General features: G+C 51.9%; 1 protein-coding gene across 1 annotated transcript in view; it reads left to right on the forward strand.

The window, feature by feature from the left end:
• Positions 1-645: 645 nt before the first annotated feature.
• Positions 646-15,185, forward strand: part of Csf1r (colony stimulating factor 1 receptor) — a 29,126-nt gene continuing 14,586 nt past the window's right edge. The window contains exons 1-10 of the mRNA XM_074076663.1: positions 646-910; positions 1,221-1,422; positions 4,879-5,136; positions 5,610-5,894; positions 7,206-7,342; positions 8,205-8,364; positions 10,648-10,834; positions 13,944-14,059; positions 14,224-14,344; positions 14,448-14,638. Coding sequence (XP_073932764.1) covers positions 1,365-1,422; positions 4,879-5,136; positions 5,610-5,894; positions 7,206-7,342; positions 8,205-8,364; positions 10,648-10,834; positions 13,944-14,059; positions 14,224-14,344; positions 14,448-14,638 — 1,513 coding nt within the window. The 5' untranslated portion in view covers positions 646-910; positions 1,221-1,364. The remainder of the gene's footprint in view (positions 911-1,220; positions 1,423-4,878; positions 5,137-5,609; positions 5,895-7,205; positions 7,343-8,204; positions 8,365-10,647; positions 10,835-13,943; positions 14,060-14,223; positions 14,345-14,447; positions 14,639-15,185) is intronic.

The following is a 15,185-nucleotide window of genomic DNA, read 5'->3' on the forward strand; positions in this document are numbered from 1 at the left end:
AGAGTCCTCGGCCCACGGGACACCTAACTGCTGGGAGTCCCAACAAATCAGGTCCAGCCACTTGCATGAGTACTCAGATGAAAAAGGTAGTGGTAAAAGTCAGGAAAGGAACTGATTCAATGTAAGCATTAGGCCGTCCAGGGGGATGGAGTGTCCTCTGCCCTGTCTTCTGGGAGTTCTGACCTGAGCTTTGGATTTAAATAGAGGAAGAATTAAAGCAGGAGAGGAGAGGTGTGTGTATGAAGCAGTCTTGGTCAAACTATGGAGTGGCTGATCGTTATCTCAGTCTGGTTCTCCGAGGTAGCTCCAGAGAAGATATCACTACTGTCATTGCTTGAGGGGGCAATTTGATTCCTGTGTGAGACATCCTTCCTACTTAGGGGGGCATTCTCAGTTCCCATCACAGAGTGATTGCTCCCTCTGTGGGGGGTACCTGTTCCTAGAATCCAAGGTGACTTCAGGTTTAGGACAATGATCAGGAGACTTTCAGGTGCTTCTCTATGTATGGAACAGGATGTTGTAAAAGCAAAATACCTTACTGTTATCTTGATGCTTTCAGCCTTGGAGGGGGATGAGAGAGGTCAGAACCTAGGGCTAATCAACCTTGTATTACCAGTTTTTAACAGACACTCCTTGGGTGACTAGCATACCTAAGTGTGGAGCTGAGCAAGGATCTGACCCAAACTTTCAAGACAAAGAAGGCTGACACAAAATGAAGACAGAGCTAGCAAACTTTTATCCTACTTTATGTTACCCGTTGGACATCTGGAGGCCCAAGTGAAGAGCCGGGTTTTTTGTTTTTGTTTAGTCTTTAGCAAAAGCAGCCTCTATACCCTTGTTACAATTTCGCACTGCCACATGAAGTCTTGTGGGAACTAAAGCAGACAGTGAATGTAAAGCGCTTGACTGGGTAAGTGTCTCACTGTTATTATCAAACTCTCCCAGACAACCTAACTTTTCTCCTGGCTCAGTCAGAGTCACCTGGTCACTTGGGAGTGACCCCCATTTGTGCTACTGACTGACTGGCTGCCTGCTCTTAGGCATAATTTTTTCCTGGGGGCCCTTAGAGGTGGCTTCAGAAGGTCCCCCAAATTAGCCAGTTCCCTCCAGGATCAGTCTGACTCTGCCCCATGCTCTGCCCCCTCCCCTGGGGGAGGGGGTCATGGCTTTGTTTCTTCTAGAGACCCAAGATTTCCAAACTCTGTGGTTGCCTTGCCTAGTTAAAAGGGGAAGAAGAGGATAAGCCCAAGGAGGAGGAGGAAGAGGAAAAGAAGACCAACAGCGAGTGCAGCGAGAGGAACGTGTGTCCAGTGGAACCAGAAGCTGGGAGCCCAGCGCTCTGCCCACCCTCTAGCCACTTCCCCATGGAGGCCATGGAGTCAGGGGCTCTGCTGGTCCTGCTGGTGGCCACAGTTTGGCATGGTAAGAGTAGAACTGGGGGCTTTGGTAGGGGTGTGTTAGAGAGGGTCCTGTGAAAGGACTCTGAGCACCCCTGCCCCTCCCTGGGTGTCCCCACTCTGTGTGTCCATCTCCCTAGCACTGGACCCCAGGGTTATCTACTTTGGATAACCCTGTGGTTATCTGCTTTGGGAAGACAGTGGAGGGAAAAGAAGTGTGGGTAGGGGGACCAGTTCAGCCAGGGCTATGGATCTGTCCCAGCTTTGCTGTTGACTCACCATGTGTCCCGAGAAAGTCCCCATACTCTCAGGGCTTCAGTGTCCATGTCTACTTTTGGTAGGTAGTAGGCTCAGTGATGGACTAGCCTAGAGAAATGCTTTTGGAATTTTCCTGTGCGTATAGGAAATTACCTGGGGATCTAGTTGCAAGGCAGATTCTGACACAGTTGGTCTCAGGGGCCACCTAAGATTCTGAGTTTTTGACAAGCATTAGGAGGTGCTGAGGCTGCTGGTCCAGTCCTACAGAGTGGGGAGGTCCTGATGACTCTGTTAGCCTATGAGTCCGTCGTTCTAGGCAGGGCCTGGCTCAGACAGGCCTGAAGGGCAGTGACCCTTCTTTTGAGAGGTTTGTGTAAGGGTCCATGGGGAAAAGACAAGAGGTTGGCGTCTCGCCCAGGGCACAGGAGTGGGGAATTAGATGAGAGGCAGGAATATGGCTAGAGGAGAAGGGCAGCAAGGATCTCAGAACCTGCTGCAGAGTCTCAGGAGTAAGAGCCACACGGTATCTCATCCTCTTCCACCCCACGGGGCAGCGGCAGTTGCTAGAGAACTTCCATCCCAGAGGGAGCCTGGCTGTTTGGCCTGTTGCCCCAACAAACATGTTTTACGTTGTATCACCTGCTTATTTGGAGGGGCCTTGAGGGGGATGGGCCGTGGTGGGGAGGAAGGGCAGCCTCACTAGGGTCTCCCCACAGGAGGTCACTGGAAGTCTTGATGAGGTTTCACAGCACATTCGTATATATCCACCACCTCAATTTAGGTAGAGACTTCTCTCACCCTAGAAAGTCTTGGGGATTTGATTTTACTGCCTTGTCTTGTCCTCATCCAAGGAACCCATCTATGGGGCTGTGTGTGTGTGTGTCCCAGATTCTGCTCCAGGGTGTAGAAGAGATAGGAGACAGGGCTGGCTGGAAACCTAACCTTTCAGCCGAGGAGACCAGTGTTGAGTGAGTGGGGTTGTAAGGTGCTACTGTGGAGGGGGAAGATGCTAGAGCACCTGAGATAGGAGAAGCTGCTTCTCCCCATTGAGTGTGTCTGCCTGGGCTGCAGTGTGTGTGTCACCTCCTGGAGCTGATGAGGGAGGCTTCTATCAGGCAAGTGGGAAGAGGGGAAGGTTAGGAGCTGAGATGAGAAGTAAAGAATGGGCAAGCACAAAGGAATCAGTTGTCAACAAGCCCCTGAGCTCAGGGAAGACAAGGGCTGAGCAGGCTCCCCATCCTGCCTGCTAAGCCAGTAGGGGAAGTTGGCAGTGGAAGTGAAGGGTGTCAGCCCTGTCCTGTGAGTGTCCAGGACAATAGGATAGGACTAAACAAGACTGACGCCTCTTCCTGACCACATTTCCAGGAGGCCAGGGCAGGAGTTAGAGGAGCAGGCTGGGGGAGGGGAAGGGAGAGTGCCTGTGAAAGGAGGCAGGTGCAGAAAAGAAACAAGCACAGAACCTACAACTAGGGGCTATTCTGGTCATAGCCCGTGACCTTGAAAAGTTAAAGTTTTTGGATATCAGACTGTCAAGGCCAGAAGGGACATTAGAAATGGAAGCAGTAGCTCAGGACAGAAGAGTAGAGATAGCCAGTAGCTAGCTGCCCATTCTCTCCTCCTCTGCAGCCTTCTGGGGCGGGCCCAAGGGTCAGGGCAGGGTGGAGATACCCACTGAAGGAGGGTTTGTGGAGATCCCTGAACTTGTGAAGTCCTGAAGCCCTTGGAGCTGGCACGTAGCTGTGCCCCCATCACCCAAAAGAGAAGGGAGGGTTAGCCAGAGGGGCAGTGGCAGAGCCAGGCCCCTCAGATGGCCCTCCTCTCACTTTCTGGAGATGGGGCAGTGACCAGGAGGGCCAGGAAGCAGAAGTGAGAACATCCCTGATAGAAGGCCCACATGCTGAGCGGAAACTGGGGGCCAGCCAGGAGCCAGCAATGTGTTTCCGCCCACGCGGGCCAGGGCGCCTGGCAGCCCCTCGCAGGCCGTGAATCAGCTCTCACTTCCCTTCTTCACCCCTATTTCAGGCCCTGGCAAAATGCTGACGCTGCAGAGGCCACGGGCCCCCTTCCCCGAAGGCCTGACAAGGGTTTCAAGTTCTCCTTTCTCCTTCAAGCAAATTTTCCTTAAAAGACATTGGCTACACAGTAAACACAGAAGGGCCAGGGTGTAGAATGGGCAGCTGGTGGGTGACCTAAAGGCTAAGCCTCATTGAGTGTTTTATTTCTTTCCTTCTTTCTTTCATTCCTTCCTTCTTTCTTCCTTTATCTCTCTTTCTTTCTTCTCCTTCCTTCCTTCCACCTTCTTCCTTTCTGGCACTTGGGTTTGGATGTAGGGTCTTGTACTTGCTAGGAACCACTTGAGCCTTGCCGCCCGTGGTTAGGTTATTTTCAGATAGTCTTGCTTTTTTGCCCAGGGCTGGACACAGACCTGTGCTACTGCTATAACCACCATGCCTGACTTACTTGTTGAGATGGGGGTCTCCATGAATCACCCTCCACAGCTGACCTTGAACCAAGTTTCTCCTGATCTCCATCTCCCAAGTAGCTGTGATTACAGGCGTGAACTGCTGTACCCAGCCCCACTGAGCCTGTATTTAGAAACAGGTGGTGCTCCGAAGGCTTCCAGGCATTTAAACCACCTAACATGCTAACAAATGAGTACAATCATTGCCCCCAGGCAAAAGCAAGGCACAGAGCTATTCCACTGTGCCATAGATCAGATGTGCAGTGGTGGAAATGGGCCCAACTCGGATCCCGCGCCCCTTTCTTCTTCTCCATGTGAATGAAGCCAGAGGACTTGGCCATGGACATCCATTCATTTGTTTCTCCATTTGCTCATTGGAGCATTGCCTTGAGCCAGGCCCTGGGCTCGGTGCTGGGGACACAGCCCACTTTGCACTTTGGAGTTCACTTTGTGGGTAGGCGGGTAGATGATAGTAGGGAAGACTGAGGCAGGAGGCTGGGGGTACTGGGTGGGGTGCAGAAGCCTTAGTGCGAGGCCAAGGAAGCTCTTAGCCCCATTCTCAGAGGAGGGCCGCCTCGATACCAGGGCTGTGAGCCCATCCCTAGCAGGTTTGGGTTGGAAACTAAGCAAATGACCAGAGAGGCTTGTTCAAGGTGACCCCAGTATCAGCAGCCTCCCTACCAGGATACCACCCAACTCAGAGTCAGAGGATGGCCCTGGGTTGCACCCCAGACCTCACTTCTGTTTGCCACCCCGCAACAGGTCAGGGGGTCCCAATAATAGAGCCCAACGGCCCGGAGCTGGTTGTGAAGCCAGGGACAACGGTGACCCTGCGGTGTGTAAGCAATGGCAGTGTGGAATGGGATGGACCCATAAACCCCCACTGGAACCTGGACCCTGATGCCCCAAGCAGCGTCCTGACTACAAAAAATGCTACCTTCAGACACACGGGGACCTATCGCTGCACTGAGTCTGGAGATCCCTTGGGGGGCAGCGCCACCATCCACGTCTATGTCAAAGGTAAAGTCTTGGGCTGGCGGAGTTGTTCAAGTGGTAGAGTGCCTGCCTAGCAAGTGTGAGGCCCTGAGTTCAAAACTGCAGTACCACCAAAACAGAAAAAAAGGGTAAGGTTTCAGCCTCCTCCCAGAGGCCTAGCCCAGCACTTCCCACTATAACAGGGAGGAAGGCTGGCTCCGTTTATTAACACACACAGCAGTGCTGCCATTGCTGAGTGCTGGCCGTGAGCACGGACCTGTGGCAGTTTAATGGCACCCTCACAATAACCCTGTGAGAAGGGTTCTGCCGTTACACTCATTTTCAGGGGGGTTGAATCATTTGCCTGGTGTCACCCAGCCTCAAGTTGCACAGGGGCACCTGTCTCCACAAGCCCACCCCGAATGGCCCGGGTACAGATGCTCAGCCTTCTGAGTCTCCCAGTCACCAATGTCTAGGGACAAGGAACAGTTTTAACCCTGTGGCTCCCTCTTCCCCAGACCCCGCCCGGCCCTGGAACCTGCTGGCAGAGGAGGTGACAGTGCTCGAGGGTCAGGAGGCCGTGCTGCCCTGCCTGCTCACTGACCCTGCGCTGAAGGGGAGTGTCTCGCTGGTGCGTGTGCGTGGCCGGTCTGTCGCACGTCACACCAACTACTCCTTTTCACTCTGGCACGGTTTTATCATCCACAAAGCCAAGTACCTCGATGGCTGGGATTACCAGTGCAGAGCCCTGGTGGATGGCAGGGCGGTCCTGACTGTCGGCATCCAGCTCAAAGTCAAGAAAGGTGAGTGGGGCAGAAAGAGACAGGCCAGGCATGGAGGATGGCACAGAGAGCTGAAAGGCAGGCAGGCCATGACTGGGCCAGCGCTGCCAGGAGGCCCCAGATGTGGCCCTTATTTCACTTCTTTCTTCCAATTAATCATTCACAGTCATCTATAGGGCAAGACAGGCAAGGTATATGCCGGGGTGCGGTGTGGGGACGGGGAACACACTCAGACCATATGCAAGTAGCCTCCATGAGCCGTGCTATGGCAACCACTATGCAGGGCAGTTAACCAAAAAGCGCGGAGGAGGGGAGCATTGCCGAGAACTTCTCAAATCCCACAGTGTCTCTGGATTGGAGCATCTTTTTGTTCTGTTTTGCAGTACTGGCTGGGGTTTGAACTCAAAGGCTATCTCTGCTCCTGCTCTGAACCAGAGCATCTTTCCATTTCTTCCTTCCTTCCTTCCTTCCTTCCTTCTTTCCTTCCTTCCTTCCCTCCCTCCCTCCTTTCCTCTCTCCCTTCCTGCCTTCCTTTTTTGAAGCATCTTCTAAACACACAAGCCACACAGAGATTAATTCCATGCCTGCTGTGTGTCAGGGACTGTGCTGGGTGGCTGCTGGCAATGTCGCCTTCCCAGATCAGACATTCTACTGGAGAGTCAGACCAGAGAGAAAGTAGATATGAATGCGATGAGTGAGAAACCAAGCGGAACATCTGGAGAGAGCTGGGGTGGGGCACGGCGGTGCGGCCAGTTCCCCTGTGCTGCTCATGCAAGGCCTCTCTGAGGAGTTCTGTGGCAAGTATCCGCAGGACAAGATCAGCCTCCCTTCAAGGCAGGGGAGGAAAGGCAAGAGCAAGGCCCTGAAGTGGCAAGGAGGCCAGTGTGTGACAGCACATTGGACAAAGGCTGGCAGGGGCTAGGGTGGCCCACTGCAGGTCTGCAGATGTATTATGGACCTTGGCTTTTGTCTGAGAGTGACAGGAAGCCCCTTGATATTTACTTAGAAGAGGGACACCATCTAGTTTATGTTTTTAGAGGTCACTTGGGCTGCTGCAAGGAGTCTAGGTGGTGGGAGGCAGGGAAAGGCAGGAGGCCTTTGAGGTGGCTGCTCCCAAAGCCCAGAGCAGAGAATGGTGGTGGGACTGGGTAGGTAGGAAGGTGGAGAAAATGGACCTTCCAAGATCTCTTTGGGAGATAAGACTTGCTTCGGGGAAAACTTCAAGGCTGCCTCCCAGGATTTGAGATGAGAGAATGTGGGACCCTGGCTCGTGGTAAGGAGCAGAGTGACACCTCCGGCCTAAGGGCTCAGAGACCTTGTCTTTTGTCTTAGTCCTCAAAGGGCCCCCGGACTTGACACTGGAGCCCGCAGAGCTGGTGCGGATTCGAGGGGAGTCTGCCAAGATCATTTGCAAAGCCAAGGACCCTGACTTCAACTATGCTATCTTCCTCAAACGCGGAAACACCCAGGTCAGTCCTGGGGATCACCATATCCTGTGGGGAATCAGCCCATCCTCCTAGCACACAGGTCCTCAGGGGAGAGCCCCCAGCCTCACCCCAAATTGACTCTCCAGGCTAAAGGTACAGCCCAGACCCAGAGAAGGGAGGGTCCTCACCCAGGATCTCCCTGCCGGTCGGTAGCTGACTCAGAGCAGGACTCAGGCCTTTTGCTACATCTTGGATCTTAGAGGGGGGCAGCAGAGGCAGGCAGTGTTCTAGTCCCTTGACCCACGACCTTTGCCCCAGCGTGAAGGCAAGAGCCAGACATGAGCTCACTTTTGATTTACCAAGGGAATCCTAGGCTACCTTGGAAACCCAGAGATACACAGGTAATTTCAGAAAGACTTTGGGGAAAAGGAAGGATATTCCCAGGAATGTGCATTCTGAGTGTGCCAGGCACAGCCCCGAGCCCTCTGTATGCACATGTCACTTACTTTTGCTATGGGCTAGGAGCCAGTATTAAACCCATTTTATAGATGGAGAAACTGAGGACAGGCAGATAGTTACCTTAAAGGCTGATGATTTGAGTTCACATTGTTCTGGGGCTTTTTTGTTTGTTTGTTTGTTTTTGGTTTTGTGATACAGGGTCTTGCTATGTAGCCCAGGCTGGCCATGATCCTCCTCCCTCAGCCCCCTGCGTTCTGGGATTACAGGCGTGGATCACCAGGCCTGGTTTCATTCTCATTCATTCACTATTGGTGGAGCTGGGGGTGGAACCCAGAGCCTTGCACATGCTAGGCAAGTGCTCTGCCACTAAGCTACATCCCCAGCCTCAGTTTGTTCTAATCCCTAAACAGTCTCAGTATATCATCTCCATTCTTTTTGGCTGCAGCTCAACATTGCTCCAGAAACAGACTTCCATGGTAATGATTACCATAAAGTCCTGACACTTGACCTGAAAAATGTAGCCTTCCAAGACTCAGGCAACTACTCCTGCATGGCCACCAATAGTGAAGGCATCAGTTCTTCTTCCATGATCTTCCGGGTGGTGGGTGAGCATCATCGTGTGGTGGGTGGGAGGCCTGGCAGCGGTCTGGAGGAGGAGAGGCAGTGGGGTCTGAGGGGGAGAAAGCTGAGGGTAGGAAGATGCCTTCATCCTGGGCCGGGGCCCCCTCCCTCCTTGGAGCAGTGCTCACCCCCGAGCACGACTACGTCTTGCTCTAGCACTGTTTTGTTTCTGCATTGGAAATGGAGCCCAGCCGCTCCCTACTGCACCTCATCTGTTCGCTGGCTTTCCTTCGTTCTTTCAAGGCTGGGGGCTCATGTCACATGAACAGACAACGATCACACGGTGTGATCATGGTGGTGGGGGGAGCACAGCACATCCTGGAAATGACAAAGTTTCCTCCAACTCCGGCTTGAAGAAAGGGGTCTCCAAGCTGGGTTATCTGGGCTGAGAAAAGAGGGGGGCAGCATTTCCGGCAGAGGGCTTTTATGTGAAGAATTGAGACGCCAAAAGAAACAGAGCAGCAGGGATGTGGTGTGGCACGAGCAGTGGCCACGGGAGTGGACACAGAGGCAGAGGAACCTTGAAGTGGGTGGGTAACTTGCATCTCACCCTGTCGAGAGGTCTTCGAAGGGTTCAAAGAGGACAGTAACTATGCTTTAAAGAGGGCTCAGACTGCACAGAGGGGACCCTGTGTGGTGTCCAGCATGGGTCTGCCCACTATTAGCTGACTGACGTCTCCGTGCTGCAGGGAAATTTCCCCTGCCTGCAAAAGGGGAAATTAACAGTAACTGCTTTGTAGATTTGTTGTGACAACTAAATGAGGGTCTAGCACAGCCTATGTGCTTAAGTGCCTAGGTGCCCCAGGTGTCACCTAAGCAATAGGATGGGGAACAGAGCTGGGAGCAGTCCTAGCGGCAGGTTCAGGCTGGAGGTGCTGGCCCACAGTGCGGGGTGTGGAGGATTCTTATCCAAATGATTTAGGGGAGGCTCATCAACAAGACTTGCTGGCTGCCAAAATGAAGAATGAGAGGAGCTAGGACACTGTCCAGGTCTCTAACTAGGCTGACTGGGCAAGAAGCAGTGGTAGCCACTGGCCTGGGAATCCGAAAGCAAACAGGGAACTCTTCTGGGTGGGAACTGGCTTTGAGTTTGGTATAGCCATAGACATGACTGTATGCTGAGTGTGACAGGAGTCTGGGGAAGGAGGGAGAAGAAACATGAGTCACTGCCCTCTGAGTGCTTTGAGGGGTAAAGGAGATGATGAGCAAAACCACAGAAAGCTGTCCTCCTGTTATGGATTCTAATCTTATCTGTTATCCAGTAGTCACTCAATAAATGTGTGTGTTTGTTCACATTTTTGGTCGAGATCCAGCTGCTAGCAAAACAGATGTTAAAATCCCTGCCCACATGAAGCTTGTGCTGTAGCTGAGGGAAGACAAGCAAGGGGCAAAACAAATGTTAAAAACACACAAGCAAGTTGTGCAGAGTTGCATTTAGATCCTGGTGGTTCCCAAGGACGCTCTCACTGGGAAAGCTAACCTTAGGCAAACACTCCCAGTTGGTGATAGAGCAAGCCATGTAGACGTTTTGTTTTTGTTTGTTTGGGGTTTTGGGGGGCGGGGGCAGGTTTGTTGTTTGTTTGAGACAGAGTCTCACTATGTAATTCAGGCATGCCTTGAACTTCAGATCCTCCTTCTCAGCGTCTGAGTGCTGGAATTACAGGCATGTACCACCATGCCCGGCTCATGCAGATGTTTTGAACAAGAGAGCTCCAGGCAGGGGAACAGCAGCATTCTTAAGGCAGGGCTGTGTATGTCACATTCCTTGAACATGGCCAGTGGGATTGAGGTGGAACAAGCAAGAGGAGAGAGGTACAAGATGAGGTCAGAGAAGGAAAGTGGGGAGCTGTCGGACCCACAGGACGTCGTAGGCCAATGTAAGGGTTTGAGCTTTTTCTCTTGAAAGAGATGAGGGGCCGTTGAAGGTTTAAGCAGCTGTGACCTGATGAGACTTGGGTGTGACAAGATTTAGCAGGGATTTCTGATGCTTTGTTAAGGGTTATCTGTGGGGAGGAAGGGGGAGAAGGAGGAGACAAGTTAGGCCACTGTGACAGTCCAGGCTAGACTCCAGATGGCTACTGACCAGAGTGGAAATGGAGTTTGGATATATGGCTGGTGGGAGGAGAGAGCAGAGGCAAGTCTTGGAGTTAGAGGTGGAGAGCCAGCAGATAGCGTGTGCTCAGGGACCTACTATGGGTGATGACTGAATGAGCAAATGAACTCAGGCATCTCGCACTAATGCCACATCTCCATGTGTTGCTTTTCAGAGAGTGCCTATTTGAACTTGACCTCTGAGCAGAACCTCTTCCAGGAGGTTATTGTGGGTGAGAGCCTCAACCTCAAAGTCAAGGTGGAGACCTACCCTGACCTGGAAGGTTTTAACTGGACCTACCTGGGGCCCTTCTCTGACTACTCACCCAAGCTTGATTTTGTCACCCACAAGGACACATACAGGTACCCCTTGTCACCTTCCGTCTGTCTGCAGAGCCCCACAGTCAGATGGGGGATGCTTTAGCCAGGGATCAGGATACATGGGTCATGTCCTGTCCTTACCGTGTGACCTTGGATGAGTCCTTTCCCCTTTCTGGATCTCATTTCTCAGAAAGGTGCTCACTATGTGGGCCTCCATGTTAGCCCTCTGTGTTTAGGATTTGGTTCAAACTGTCTTCTTTGTCCCACATCCTCAGGAAACCCAAATTTCTCACCAATCCTATCATTTCTTGTGGGCGCACATTCTCATGGTTCCTCAGGAACTCCCAGCCTTGTTCTCCCTCCTCTTTCATGACCAATCCAAATTCCAAATTAGAAAACAACCACACCCCCAGGATTTCCACCCAGAGATGTACCCCTACTGCGTCTAACCACTGCGCACAGCATCTAACCACGCGCAGGAGGGGAACGAATGTCACACAATCATACATATTGTTCTCCCCTCTGGGAATTCTCCCTGGTCACCTTGCCCAAAGGCCCAGGGCTGTTCTTTAGCACAGTCTCACTTCACACCCTCTCTTCTGCCATTTAGCCACATCCAGACTCCTGTGTTTACCACACACCCACCTCTTTAGAAATCTATTTTTCTCCTTCCGACTTTGTTCTGAGACTCTTGATTTCCAGTCCAAAGTGGTGTAAGCAGGTAGATTCTAAGAAAGATCGTTTCCTCCCTAAGAGGAGGACTGATACCAAGTGTTAAAATAGGTGTCTCGCCCTGTTCCACCAGGATGAGGGCACAGCTCCATCGGGGACAGCTGATGATGCTGTGAGTGCTACACGTCCCTCCCACTCTCATGACAGACATTCCAAGCCATGTTCTGCAACTCTTCATGCAGAATCTCGACACAGTCTCAGAATCCTCAATGCAGCCTCCAGGCACTGTTTCCAGCTTATTTGGAACACAAGAGGAGGTCCTTTGGCCAACCCCGGGCTAGAAAATGTCTCAATGTCTCATAGCCATCTTCCAACTTCAAAACTCTCTGAGCATTCCTCGTTCTATTTCCTGCAGCCCAACTTATTGGTTCCTAGGATTTCACTTGTCGGTTGTCAGAAGCACCAAGATGTCCCTTTGCCCTCCTTCTTCCTCCCTGCAGTTCCCCTCTGGTCCTTTCTTGTCCTGGATTTCTATCATTCATCCCCCTGCTTAAAGCAGAAGTTCTGGACTAGAGTCTGTCAACTCCTGGGAGGGTGCTGGTCCATGGATAGGTTTCAGGGGTCCATAAGTCACAGAGACATTGTGGCAAGGAACCACAAGACACAGTGCTCTGGGGCCATTTGACTCAGGGCAGACATGCTTGGGTGCTGAATATCCAGTGAATTTTTGCTCATGTGATGGGCGTGTTCATGATGGTGTTTGAGTCATCCAAAAAAGAGTTAAGTTCTTTTCAGTTAAAAGGGTAGATGATAGTTGTCTGAAGAATTGCTGTGCTCACTTTGGTGGCATGACTGGAATGATATAGACGTTGCATGGCTCCTGCCCAAGGTGGCAACAAGGTTCATGGCGCTCCGTGTTAAGAAGAGAAGGAGAAGGAAGGAAGAGGAGGAGGAGGAGGAGGAAGAATTGACATGCATTGAGGATTCTATATGCAAAGTTTGATAGAATGAGAGTGCTGTTTTTGTGGGTTTTTTCCCAGTAGTGCTGGAGGTGGGGGCCCTGACCCAGGACCTCAAGCATGCTAAGCAAGCACTCTACCACTAAGCCCCAGCCCCAGCCCAAGACTGGCTTTTGAATCCCATGGAGTCTAGTAGTGGCTGCGTTTTCCAAGCAAGAACTAATACTTTTCTGTCATTTAATTAGTTGTTGTTTTGTTGGCATTGGGGTTTGAACTCAGAGCTTTGCACTTGCTGCACAAGCACTTAAGCCATGCTTCCAGTCCTCATTTAACTTTTTAGTATATTTATTACCTAAGCAATATAGTCATTGTGGAAAAATTATAAAAATAGAGATAACAAAAGAATAGAACAAAACATTACCTAGAATCTGTCTAGGTCATCAAAGATGACTTTTTTTTTTTGTGGCACTGGGATTTGAACTCAGGGCTTCACATTTGCCAGGCAGGCACTCTACCACTTGAGCCACCACGCTTCCAGCATTCTTTGCTCTGGTTATTTTTGAGATAGGGTCTTGCTTTTTGCCCAGGCAGGTTTGGACAGTGATCCTCCCATTTATACTTCCTGAAGTAGCTGGGATGACAGGCATGTGCCATTATGCCCAGCTGTTGGTTGAGATGGGGGCTGAAGCTGGCTTTGAACCATGATCCTCCCTATTTCAGCCTCTCATGTAGCTAGGATTACAGGTGTGAGCCACTGGTGCCCTGCTCAAAGATGATTTTATTCATTAGCATTTGCTTCCAGGACTTTTCCTGAGTAAAGGGTTCCATTAAACTGAGTAAGTACAGTGAGTCAGCTTCTGTGTCAAGGACTCTAGAGTCATATCCCTTTCATCCTCAGACCTCGTCAGTGAATTAATAATCATTAGTATCACCTCACAGCAAAAGAAGCAGAGAATCATAGAGTTAAGTATCTGTCTTAGGACAGTCAGGAAATAGTGGCACCAGGGCATGATCTGTCCCACACATGGGCTCTATGGCAACACAGCCCAGAACTAAGGCTCTACATCCTGCCTCTTGTCCCTCCCACAGTCCCTTTTGGCAGAGCTGATACTTGAGGGATTTTCAGGAGGGATCACTGTGCTTGTAAAAGCTTAGTTCAGTGACCATGTTAAAAGCAGGGGACTTAAGCCTGGTGTGACAGTACAGGCCTGTAATCCCAGCACTCTGGAGGCTAGGGTGGGAGGATCACAAGTTTGAGGCCAGCCTTGGATACATAGCAAGATGCTGTCTCAAAGAACCAAAAAAATAGCCTTCCAGATGAGAAGACCAGTGAAGAAAATAGGGTAGGTGGTTCCCTTGACTCAGTGGCCCCCTCCTGAGTACCTGGCTGAGTGGAGGCCTCTGCCCTGGACAATTTACTGAAGGAAAACAACCCGTTTATGGGTGTTGTCTGAGGCCTACTGCCCCACACAGCCATGCAGCCTGGAGCTCAGGCAGGTATCCTCTGCTCTCTCCTGCAGGTACACCTCCATCCTCTCCTTGATCCGCCTGAAGCCCTCTGAGGCTGGTCGCTACTCCTTCCTTGCTCGGAATGTGGGAGGCTGGAGCACTCTGACCTTCGAGCTCACCCTACTATGTGAGTGACAGGCTGGGGCCCGGGCATAGGTTCCCCCTACCACCACCTCAGGGCTGCCCAAGGGTTGGGGTGGCCAAGGGTTGGAGAGAGCAGGCTCAGTGCAAGGTGATCGGGAGAAGAGGCCCTGGCCTCTAGGGCTGATCTGCCTCTCCTTTCCTCCTCAGACCCTCCAGAGGTCAGCGTCAAATGGATGCACATTAATGACTCTAACATACTGCTCTGTGAAGTCTCCGGGTACCCCCAGCCCAATGTGACGTGGCTGCAGTGCAGGGGCCACACTGATAGGTAAACAGATTCTGCTTAACTTCCTCACCTGGGTGGAAGGGCTTGGCAGGGGCATGCCAGTGCAGGGGACCTTGCCACCTGAGCCACTTCCTGTTCCTCCCAGATGTGATGAAGCCCAGGTGCTGCAGGTTTGGGAGGACTCACACCCCGAGGTGCTGAGCCAGGAGCCCTTCCACAGAGTGATTGTACAGAGCCAGCTGGCCACTGGAACCTTCAAGCACAACATGACCTATGAATGCAGAGCCCGCAACAGCGTCGGGAACAGCTCCCAGCCCTTCAGGATGCCCTCTAGAGGTGAGTCTCCCTTCCTCCTGGTCACGATGGGAAGGGAGGTGTTGTACCAGAGACCTACCCTTCATGGAGCCAAGGCCAGAGCTCCTGTTTGGAGCAGATGCCAGCTCTCTAGGTCAACCCCAGGCTCTTCTGACCAATGGTGACCCTGGGGCACTGACATGGGGGAGTCTGGAGCCCTGTGGGACTGAAGCCAAGGAGGAAAAGGCAGGAAGAAACCTGAATGAGGTCCAGAGAACAGCTTGGAGCAAGCAGGCCCGTAACTTGGTCCCTCTGCTCCTGCCCCTGATCTTGAACTCACTTATTTTTTCACAATAGGTACTTGGCATACGCATGGTGTGCTGGACACTTACAGTCCAGGGGACCAGTGGCCCCACAAATGTTAGAGTCTGGTGAGGGCAGCAGGCAATGAGCAAGAAACACAGTTCATCCCAAGCCCAGGACTACCGGACAGTCTTTTCCATTTCTCTTCAACCCCCCGCCCCCAGCCCTGAGACACCATCCTGTCCACTCAAGGACACTACAAGGGGCTTCCCAGGGCTGATGTCCA

This window comes from Castor canadensis, chromosome 6, assembly GCF_047511655.1.
Source record: "Castor canadensis chromosome 6, mCasCan1.hap1v2, whole genome shotgun sequence".
Classification (NCBI taxonomy): domain Eukaryota; kingdom Metazoa; phylum Chordata; class Mammalia; order Rodentia; family Castoridae; genus Castor; species Castor canadensis.